The sequence below is a fragment of the Bidens hawaiensis genome, unplaced genomic scaffold, assembly GCF_021521415.1.
Source record: "Bidens hawaiensis isolate Kalapana, Puna unplaced genomic scaffold, B.hawaiensis_p1.1 tig00059007_1, whole genome shotgun sequence".
Lineage (NCBI taxonomy): Eukaryota > Viridiplantae > Streptophyta > Magnoliopsida > Asterales > Asteraceae > Bidens > Bidens hawaiensis.
The window spans coordinates 65,296-76,410 of record NW_027500629.1 but is presented as its reverse complement, the minus strand read 5'-3'; the positions used below and the strand labels follow the sequence as shown (position 1 = coordinate 76,410).

The following is an 11,115-nucleotide window of genomic DNA, read 5'->3' as shown; positions in this document are numbered from 1 at the left end:
GCGCGCAGGCTTTATTATTCTCACAGACCCGTAAGTCGCCTCGCGCGCAGGCTTTATTATTCTCAGACCCGTAAGTCGCCTCGCGCGCAGGCTTTATTATTCTATAGCTCGTAAGTCGCCTCGCGCGCAAGCTTCATTATTTTTACAGCTCGTAAGTCGCCCCGCGCGCAAGATTTATTATTCTATAGCTCGTAAGTCGCCTCGCGAGCAAGCTTCATTATTTTTACAGCTCGTAAGTCGCCTCGCGTGCAGGCTTTTATATTCCATAGCTCGTAAGTCGCCTCGCGCGCAGGCTTTATTATTCTCACAGACCCGTAAGTCGCCTCGCGCGCAGGCTTTATTATTCTATAGCTCGTAAGTCGCCTCGCGCGCAAGCTTCATTATTTTTTACAGCTCGTAAGTCGCCTCGCGCGCAGGCTTTTATATTCTATAGCTCGTAAGTCGCCTCGCGCGCAGGCTTTATTATTCTCATAGATCCGTAAGTCGCCTCGCGCGCATGCTTTTATTATTCTCGCAGCTCGTAAGTCGCCTCGCGCGCAAGCTTCGTTATTTTACAGCTCGTAAGTCGCCCCGCGCGCAGGCTTTATTATTCTCATAGCTCATAAGTCGCCTCGCGCGCGAGCTTTATTATTTTCATAGCTCGTAAGTCGCCTCGCGCGCAGGCTTTTATTATTCGGCGTGCTATATCTTATTCATGCTAGTGCACCATCATTATCATAAGGACCACAACACGTCACCATCATGAGGAAAACCTCCCAAAACTCAAAGACAATAAAGATAAGGCCGAAGAAAAGGGAAAGAACCGCCTCATGTCCTAACACACCTCATAAAGTCCAGCGCTCCACCTAAACGCTTGCGCGCCTAGGAGCAACACTGTACTGGGGGGCTTGTAGGGGTATGGTACTAAACCCGGTTTTACGACCCTAAATTTATTATGTTTGGCTTATTTTATTATATGGATTAATACAATGTTATTGGGCTGAGGGGGTTTTGTGGAGGGTAACCCTAACTGGGCTAGGCCCATTAGGGTACCATGATGGTGGCCATGAGGCTCTCTATATAAGGAGGTCTCTATCTCCTTGTTAAGAGGGTCATGCTCAATAAAAGCCACCACCCTATTTTTGTGTCTGTAAACAAGAGATCCTCAGGATTTCCTAGCAGTCACCTCCACACCCCCGAAAAGCCATTGCAGGTCTCAAGCAATCGAGGAAGAAGATCAAGTCGTGGTTTCGTTCATCTCAAAAATCCGTGGAAACATTGTCATGGATCAGGTCAGATTCATTTCATGCTTCGACAAACCGCTTATACCACATTCTTATATTGTTCTGCACAAACTTGATTTGCTCCAAATCATTTGTCTGATTGAGCTCAAGTTTAACGGTATTCATATTGTTTATAAATAAACATGTCACTAGATATATTTATTCCTTCGTATCTCACATTATGGATAGCATAAACGACACTTGTCAACATGTTTAAAAACATAATAAAAACAATTTATTTACTTAATTTGAGAGCTAGAACAAAGTCGACTAAGCCGTTAGCCCGCTAGTTAAATGCATTTGGTGACATTTACATACCCTTCTAATTTACTTAAATTTGAGTTTCGTTTTTAATTTTATAATGTAATGATAGTATCATGTCAATAATAATAATAATAATAATAATAATAATAATAATAATAATAATATTAATAATAGTAATAATAATAATAATTATTATTAGAATGATAATTGACCAATAATAAATTAATAATGTTATCTATCCCAAATAGTAATAATATTGTTAAAAGATCGGTGCAAAAGCAAAGTTGGGAATTTGTACTGGTGAAAAAATGACCTATTTGGTGGTTTTCTCTTGTTGTATTTCATTTGGGTTGGTCTTTTATATAATGGATTTCCTTTATGTAGCAATTCTATTTTCCATGGCCGGTTGCTAATTATGGTTTTAAATCCCTATTAATCCATAGTTCTTTTATCTCGTTCTTTATTTTATTAATTAACAAGTATTATTTAAAGTTTGTATGGTTTTGTTATTCAAAGTGAAAAGATTACGGTTCAATGTCAAATAACCGGACAACAAGTTGCACCGTAACTCCCTTCTAAACAGCAAACCCGATTTATATAACAAGTATTATACTAGCAAATTACTAAAATTATAAATTGTGACTTCATACTAACAAGTATTATACTAACAGATTATCAAATATAGATCATGTCCACTGCAACCATGAATCAAGTTGAAATTGGTTGAAAGTTTTGATTCAGTTTTATTCCCCACCCTATAATTGAATATTGACATATTTAGGTATTATATCTTGCTCTTCATATTTTCAAATTGTAATTATCCTAATTTTCCAAAGAAACACAGTTATGTTTTAGTATCCGTTTATTTATTTTACATCGAAGTTTCAAATATGTGAAGAAATTAATGTGTTATAATCAGTTTTGGTCTATCATTTCTATATATCAACATATTTTTTTACTCTTTTTAAATTGTAGTCTCTCTCAAAGGGTCGTAAGTCGTAACACTTGTCATACCCCATTATCCATGTTTGAATCTCCCTTACGATGGTGATTACCCATATTTCAGAGCATGCACATGAGCCGAGATTCAAGCTTGAGACTCCCTCTTAAGGAAAATATATAACTTGTATTTTTTAATTACCCAAACAATTATTTGTATTCGTTCATTAAGAATATGAGAGTAATCAAACAAACGAATTATAGAAATGCACTAAGAAAAATATATAACTTATTTAATCAATCAAAAATAAAACAAACAAGCATCAATTAAACACTTGCTCAACCGGGAACAAGGCCTCAAGGTTGAGTGCATGATTACAAGATAAGCTCCAAATAACTCGTTAATATTAAGAATATAGTATAAAATATTATAATAATTTGTAAATGATAAAAATAAGTCGCTTAATCAAACAAACAAAAATAAATAAATTATAAAAGTCTAATAATATATTTTATAAAACATATAAGTTGCTTAATTAAATAATAAAATAAACTTTAAAGAAATCTAGAAATTAAATATGAGCCAAATGTAGAACTTATTCAAACAAACAAAATAAATAAACAAAATAAAAAAATAAATAAGCAATATACATATTTTTTAAATATAAATAAGTTGGTTAATAACTTGTAAATTTTTTTTTGTCAAGTCTATAAAATAAAAGTGTTAAAAAAAGGAAAAACAAAAAAACTTACCATTTTAGTTCAGTGGATAAAAGTTAAAACCCGCCAACAAATTAAAACGTCAAAGAATATTTTACATATGTAAAAGTTGAGTTTTTAGTCGGTTATAATTTTTTACATATTACCCTTGTCGTCGTTACTTGCGGTAAACCCTGACTCAAAATAATGGCAAACACACGACCACCAACCATCACCACCACAAGCGGCGGCGCTGGTGATGAACACCACGGCTGGTTCGCCGCCCTTGATAAAGACATCCGCAGTTTTGAATCGCACTCCAAGGTAGTAGGCCTTCACTCTCACATTCAATTTCCATCCCACGTGTCTAAACCCTAATTCAATTATATAATATGGTATTGTTTGATTGATTTACTACAGGTTCCTGAAGGCCTGTGCTGGCTTATATCTGCGCCGGAAGAATCTATAGCCCCATGGTATATTAATTAACTAATTAATTTCCAACCACTAGGGTTTAGGGTTTTAAGGATATGGATTTTATAATAATAAACAAATAAAGCATTAGAAAATGACAGGTCGTGGTTGTCTCTAAATAATTTTTTAAGCCATATTATGACTTTTACTTGTCATTTCAATATTATAGTTAACAGAACCTGACTAGGGGTTCAAACAAGCCGAGCTGCTTGTGAGCTACTCGAGATCTCCTCGCTAAAAATCTTGATATAGCCAAGCTTAACTGAGCCTGAGCCCAAGCTTGTTATTTATATTATTTTTTAAAATACATATCTAATAATTATTAATTAACATATAAAAATAATCATAATTATATTAAAAATAATTGATAAATAGCAAACGAGCCGAGCTCAGCTTTGAAAATAGAGCTCAAAACGAGCCGAGCTCGAGCTCTGTGTAAGTTAAACGAGCTAGTAGAGCTCGGGCTCGGCTCGTTTGCACCCCCAGAACATGTCAAAGATATCTTACTCTAGTAAACAAAAACTGAATTGAAGGTACAATGAACTGATGAAAGCATGGAAAAAAGCTCCACCGTATACTCATGAAGATGCTATTGTACTTGTCTATGACGCCCTACACGAAGTCCACCCAAACGTCATCGACATTACTCACCTTGAGGTTTCTACTCTAATCCAAACTATTTATGTACATACACTATAGGATTACCGGTTTAAATCAACTAATATAAAATTTGTTTTAAAGGGCTGCTTGCGCTTTTACGGGCTTCCTCAGTATTACCCACTAGTAAACAACCGGCTGCGTGAACGTGTTGAGAATGCTTTCTTCTTCCCGTTCCGGTTGAATACACTGCCTGTAAGTAGATAATTTTACAACACTCACGCTTTTTTAAAACCCGATTTCTTATTAGTTTTGCCAATCAGGTGATTAAGAACAGAGTAAAAGATGCTGGTAATTTCACTGTCTCTGTTGCGGTTAAGAACCTCCGTTTTTTACCCTCGGATATGCAATCTATGATATGTGAGCGTCGCGAAGCACTGAGGAAGGGGGACGGTAGTCGGGCAAGTGAACTGCTGAAACAAATTAATTCTTCGCGAGACTATGAGTATTTACACTGTTCATTTCTTATTTTTAGTGGTAAAGTTTGTGAAAAACGTTTCCTAATCATACGTCTGCTTGTTGTCACAGGATAGTGAAAAGTACGTGGAATGAAGAACTTGTGACCAAAAAGTACCAGATCAGGCTACGGTATGTTAAATATTAAATCTTCAGGTTCAAGTCGAGATGAGATACCATGTTAAAATGTAAATAAAGATGTTCTACTGCAAACCAATTTGATTAACATACTGTAAAGAAGCAAACATTTAAAGTTTTTTCAAAAAGCAACATTAATCTATAACATACTGTAAGATATTCAATATGTGATTACAAATGTTCTATCCATTCCATTTTAGTAACATAGTGTAACCCATTTTAATGGAAGCAGGGGAATAGCTCCGCCCGAAATTGAAATGCATTATGGGCCTGAGGCTAGGGACGAACTCAGAAAGATGATCGGTGGCAAGTGCTTGACAATTTCGGTCTTCTATATAGATGTCCACAGGCGTTGTGTTGCAGACGTTTACTGTGAAGACACCTTTGTACAGGTATGCTCGTCTGTTAGTTGTGTACTAACATACAAATGTAGCACGGCTAATTTGTAAAACTTGATCACGCAGGTTAGATTGGTGAGGAACGGATGTGCATGGGTATTAACTTGTAGCTAGAGTTTAGGGCTCGATTCTGGTTTATTGTTCGTACATGACCACGGTTTAGGCCACATACTAATTAGCTGTTAGTTTGTTTCTATGGTGTCTTTTAACAAATATATATGAAGATGTTGGTCAAGTAGAATCAGTTTAAGAGGATGCAATTGCAAAGCACTATCACATCATAGTTTGGTATGTGCTATTATTGCAAATTCCAAATGATGTACCGTAAAAATAACACTAAAATTATGGATTTATTCTGAAATCTAAGATGTGCACATACATGATACATATTATGACTTACAATTTACACGCCCTGCTTGCGGTGCGCGCATATAATGTATATATGTGTGAACCCTTGGGTGGGCAAAAGTGAAATTGCACTAATTTTGACGTTCTTTTACTAATCTCATGAAAATTACGTTAAAAGTGGCGGAAGGTTAATCAGGCATCAAGTGGTGGCGTTGATAGCCGAAAGACAATGGTACATGCACCGATCTGCCGGTGTCCCGATGATTGAGTGTTATGTGCCTTATGTCTAAGGCTTGATGCAAAACTACTATCGAGCCGGGGTCTCACCGGAAGCAGCCTCTCTATACCTATGGGGTAGAGGTAAGGCTGTCTACATCTTACCCTTAGACTTTACCATAGCTTTGCTATTGGTGGGATATACTGAGTACGATGATGATGATGACGACAACTTACAATTTACAAATAGGCCCAATTGTCTCGATATCTTCTATGGTAATTTGTTTTTGTTTTAACCCATCAATTTTTATGCCAATTATGATGCTATCTTTAATCGTTTTCTCAGTATGTTTAACAAACATGTACCCACGCTAGTTATCTAGTAACACCATGTGACAAATATGCACACACGTTAGTAGTTTAGTAAGTTGATTGTATGTGTAAGGCAGATCAAGAAACCGGGCTGACCAACAACTATGGAGGCCCAGAATGAAAAGAACTTTTGGGGGACACAAAAGAGAGTAAATTGGTCTTTTTTTCACGTAATTTAAAAGTTAAAATACAAATTATATATTGTGTTGCATTTTGTTAAATATTAAACCCTAAATCAAATAAAATAAGTTATAAATATAAATAAATAGAACTATCAAAAACTAGCAAACAAAATGTCATAATAATAATGACAAATTAAAGACTAGAAAACGACAAATTAACAAAATTTAGTACACTAATAATAATATTAATAATAATAATAATAAAAGACAATGACAAGAAATTATAGTTAGTTATACTTGCGCACATAAAACACACACACAATACCAAATTTAACTTATCGAATCCATACACAAAATAAATTATAGTTAGTTATAAACGAGGATGTCGATAGTCCATATTCGTGTTAACCCAATCTGTAATCATCCATCCCGGTATCGGGTTTTTGGTAAATTACCTTTTTAACCCTCAAGCTCTCTATAACATCATCCTAATCAGTCTAAAGCTCATCTTTTGTTAGATTATGCTCATCGTGTGTCTGTTCTTTTAAATATTTGTTGATCAGTATAGCCAAATCTTTCGGGCTTGACTTTGTAGACAGTTTAATCTGCAAAAATTAGCAACATGACACAAGATTAGCCCTAAAGATCAAATCCTGACCAGAAATAATGGCGTGAAATAAATGACTCACCGGGTTTGACTTGTTGACCGGGTAGAACAATAGTGTCGGGTAGTCCTCAACCTGTAGAACAATAACATATGCCAAGTCAAATACATGTTTGGTGCCCATTTTATAGGTGGGTTGGGTAAACATGAATACGGGTCGGTTTAGGTTGACCCGAAGACATATTTTATCCAAAACTTATTGGGTTAAATATATTATGTGGGTGACTTCTCAGCCGTTCAACCCTTTGACCCGTTTTAACTAATTATTTTTTTAACTGGCGTCCGTTAACGACAAAACATCGGGCAATTTGACCCTTTCATATGTAAACAGGTCAACCAATTGACCGTTTCCCTTACTAATTATTTCAAATTTACCCATTTGATCCATTACAGACAAAACACTATCTTAAATTTACCCATCTAAGCTGTTAACAACAAAACATTTCCCATTTATATGTAAATGAGTCAAAACTGACACCTCCATTCTACTACTTTTATATAACACTGACCTCCAATTTCGGGTGCCCGTTTACAGAAGCATCTATTCTTGCAAAAACCAGATTTTCCAACCCTTTAAAGTGTTTTGCCAACTTCTCCACTTGTTTGCTTGTGGTTTCACAGTTTAAACACCATGGCGTGTGTACCTTGAATATGATCAACATCAAAATATTAAATCAAGATTTGTATAAATGAATAATGATAGACTTAAACTATTAAAATAGCATACAAACCTCTAAAAATATGTTCTTGGAGCTGCTTAGGACCAAGTCATCAAACGTCTTTCCAACAACGGTTAAAATGTCTGCCCCTTTCTGTTATTAGACAATTCAAGATGGTGATGATTAGTAACATGAGAAATAATAACAGCTGTAACCGTTTATGCAAAATCTAATAATTTTTAACAGGTGAGTGTGTGTGTGTGTGTTTATAATTATACATACATAGACACACACACATATATACACGTGACATTGAAACGACAAGATATAAGAATCTCACATTATCTGGTATTGCTTGGGACTTGTAATACAGAGGCAAAACACCCTTTAGGAGCCCCGAACCGAACTCCTAGAGAAAGAAATTAAAAAACAAACACAGTCAGATTCATACTTATAGAAGTAACATTGAAAGATAATAATGATTGAATCAATACTTCTATATTTGCAGGTGTTGGGTCCGATTCTAATAAATACTTGGCACCAGTTTGGTAATCAAAAGCAGTTACCTATCAAAACAAATAAAAAATCATAAACATTGTTGTAAATCTTTAACTAAATCAGAGAAAAAAATATGTTTAATTAGTTGATGTTGATTTATGAAACTAACAAGAGTGTCTTCTGAATCTTCAAGCCCAAATAAAGTTAGGAACGGTTTTGCAAGATTGTCGTCTTTGATGTCAACAAATACAAACATTATCTGCAGTCACAAAGTATAATTATGATATTTGATAATAATATAAGGTTTAACATTGGTCTAGATGTAAGAAAATATCTAAGTTAACCACCTTTGATTTGAATTTTTTGGCAGCATTCTGAAATGGTTCTAGAAGTTTCTGGAACTCATCAGCTTCTGCAAAGACATAAACCTAGAACACATACACAAATTATCATGTTTAACGAATCAACAATGAACAAAAGAGCACAAAACGAACTTATAAGTGCAAATTAAGGCAATGAAAACCTGAAGTTTATCGCTGGCGTAAACTTTAACAGAATTGACTTCAGTTAGAAACGTGACTAATGGAAACTTGTTATCGTTCAAAAATTGCAGAATCTTGTCCTTCTCAAAACCACCTTCTGCAAAAAGCCGAAGATAATAGCATTCTTAAACAGATAAGAGAGTTAAAAATGGTATAAATTTTCATTACTTATTTATAAAATATAAAAAAAAATCAACCCAATCCGCTAGGAGTGTAAACAAGCCAAGCTGCTCATGAGCTATTCGAGATCGGAACCGGGCCCGGCTTAATTGAGCTCGATCCTAATAAAAGAGCCTGAGCTGACGCACGAGCCTAAACAAGACTATTATTTATATTATTTTTAGTTAATAAATAAATATATTATATAATAATTATTATATATAAAACTAAGATGTAAATAACTAAATAATATATATCATGTAATACATAAAAAATATAATTAACTATATATAAAAATATAATTATACATGTATATAAATAAAATAATAAATAATACATGAGCCGGGCTCAAGCTTATAAATCTACTCACGAGCGCAGCTTTAGCTTTAGAAATAGAGCTTGAAATGAGCCTAGCTCGAGTACGAGCTCTCATAAGGCTAACGAACTGAGCTTGAACTCTTGAAAGTTAAACGAGCCGAGCTCGAGCATGGTCGAGCTGACCCGTACTAGAAAATGCCGCATTTAAGCCTAACCCGTTTGACTCGTCCAACCCAACTATCTTGTCACCTCTACAATTCACATATATCAAACAAATAAAGTTTACATTACCAAATCTTAAGCTTACCATACGAAGTGTATCTTTCGGGTTCACTTTTCACAATTCCAAAAAACGGGCCAGTAGACTTAACATCTTCAAACAGAATATTGGCAATCTGGGAAGAGCACGTCTCGACAAACTGAATCTCATTATCAGCAGTTGCTGCTTTTACGAATTCATCATACTCCGGGCCCTGAAAAATTAGACATGAGTGATCACTTGTGTCTGCAAATTAATTGTTATAATAAATAAACAAAGAGCAGAGAAACACATACCTCAAACTTATCAAATAAACCAACTGCAAACGTAGAATGTTTTTTAAGGAAATCATTTGCTTCATCGATAGAGTCAATTCTGATAATGGGCTCACCCGTCTTCTTCCTCACCCAAATCACAATTTCTTCCCTAATTCACACCAACAAAATTAACAACACTTTCACCAACCAATGGGGGTGTTTCAATGTGTGCTTTAAAAATAACCTATTGTATCACAATGTCACAAAACAGCATAATTTCACTTAAAGACGAAAACTTTAATCTTGAATCCACCAAGATTATACTTTCCATCATCTAAACACTTAAAAAGTGATCAATAAGCCATCCCAAACACTCCCAAGACATAATCATAACAAAAAAATGGTGGCCGTAAATTTTCAAGCTCAAATGCAAAACCGAAACCAAAATTTTAAAAAATAACCGAAAACAAACGGTTTTCAATAAATTTAAAAACCCAAATTTCAGTTTTTGTTAGATTTAGCTCAAAACCGACTCAAACCAAACCGCGCACACCCCAAATCCGAAACACCCCCAAAACAAAATTCATAAAAAAAACAAGATTAAAACCAAATCTTACGACGAAAATCCACCGGTATACGGTTGAGCAGTCCCATTAACAAACAGAAGCAAAGTCGGATACCCTTTAACCCCAAGGCCCGAAGCGGGTTTCGGGTACCTCTCAGCATCAATTTTAGCCATCAAAACCTGACTTTTTAACTCCCTCAAAGCCCCAGCAGCCTCTGCAAACCTGGGCATCAGTTCAGCACTCCTAACGTCCCACGGCGCATAACCCAGAACGAAAACATACTCATTTCCATCAATTGCTTTCTGGGTGTTATCATTATTAAGTTCAAGAACGATTCTTTGAGCTTTGGTTAATACATCTGAGGGTTTTGGGGGTGATTGGGTGTCTGATTCTGATTCTTCTTCGTCTAGTGCGATTAGATCGTTGATTTCAACTTCGTCTGAATCTTGTTGAGAAATGGTTGAATTGATGAATAAAGATAGTGAAATTAGGAGGATTATGGTGAGATAGATGAATTTTGAAGTGGGTTTTGGAGAAAGCATCGTGAATGTGAATTAGTGAGATGAGATCTGTGTAATTGTAATTGGATCGATGAAGAAAGAAATCAAGATTTTAGTTTTATAAGGTTTAGTAAGGGTTCTACAATACAGGAATCAATCAATCAATCAAAATCAAGATCCCGTGAGACGTGCAGCGACTAATGCGAGATTCGTGTGTGTGTGTTTCTGGAAAGCAAGTAATTTACAAGTTGACTAATTAATTATAACGGGTTGGGCCGGACTGGACGGTGGGTTTGTATAGACTATGAGTATGTAAATTTATATATTTAAAGCTAAGGTTAATTTTAT

At 35.3% G+C, this 11,115-nt stretch overlaps 2 protein-coding genes across 3 annotated transcripts; one reads left to right on the top strand and one right to left on the bottom strand.

Moving 5' to 3' along the window:
* Positions 1–3,229: 3,229 nt before the first annotated feature.
* On the top strand, positions 3,230–5,657 carry LOC143602489 (staphylococcal-like nuclease CAN1). 2 transcript variants are annotated; one of them, XM_077079571.1, is made up of 8 exons: positions 3,230–3,488; positions 3,585–3,640; positions 4,172–4,295; positions 4,380–4,490; positions 4,559–4,740; positions 4,824–4,883; positions 5,122–5,281; positions 5,354–5,657. In XM_077079571.1, the coding sequence occupies exons 1-8, from the start codon at positions 3,372–3,374 to the stop codon at positions 5,399–5,401; spliced, it is 858 nt and encodes a 285-aa protein (XP_076935686.1). In that variant the 5' UTR covers positions 3,230–3,371; the 3' UTR covers positions 5,402–5,657. The 2 variants fall into 2 exon arrangements, with proteins under 2 accessions (XP_076935686.1, XP_076935685.1); XM_077079570.1 differs by having other exon boundaries at positions 5,122–5,657.
* A 1,071-nt stretch (positions 5,658–6,728) lies between these two features.
* Positions 6,729–10,809, bottom strand: LOC143602488 (protein disulfide isomerase-like 1-6). Its single transcript, XM_077079569.1, has 12 exons — positions 10,319–10,809; positions 9,741–9,870; positions 9,493–9,658; positions 8,690–8,805; positions 8,514–8,594; positions 8,336–8,425; positions 8,163–8,234; positions 8,009–8,077; positions 7,741–7,821; positions 7,519–7,653; positions 7,035–7,085; positions 6,729–6,950 (listed from the first exon to the last, which is right to left on the bottom strand). Exons 1-12 carry the CDS (start codon positions 10,807–10,809, stop codon positions 6,843–6,845), a joined length of 1,590 nt encoding a protein of 529 aa, XP_076935684.1. The 3' UTR covers positions 6,729–6,842.
* Positions 10,810–11,115: the final 306 nt, after the last annotated feature.

Coding starts and splice junctions, on each gene's coding strand:
- LOC143602489 (XM_077079570.1), top strand. CDS start 3,372: ATGGCAAACACACGACCACCAACCATCACCACCACAAGCGGCGGCGCT. Junction 4,296..4,379: donor TCGACATTACTCACCTTGAG/GTTTCTACTCTA, acceptor TTTGTTTTAAAG/GGCTGCTTGCGCTTTTACGG. Junction 4,884..5,121: donor AAGTACCAGATCAGGCTACG/GTATGTTAAATA, acceptor TAATGGAAGCAG/GGGAATAGCTCCGCCCGAAA.
- LOC143602488 (XM_077079569.1), bottom strand. CDS start 10,809: ATGCTTTCTCCAAAACCCACTTCAAAATTCATCTATCTCACCATAATC. Junction 9,871..10,318: donor TATACCGGTGGATTTTCGTC/GTAAGATTTGGT, acceptor GGTGTGAATTAG/GGAAGAAATTGTGATTTGGG. Junction 7,654..7,740: donor CCAAGAACATATTTTTAGAG/GTTTGTATGCTA, acceptor ATCATATTCAAG/GTACACACGCCATGGTGTTT.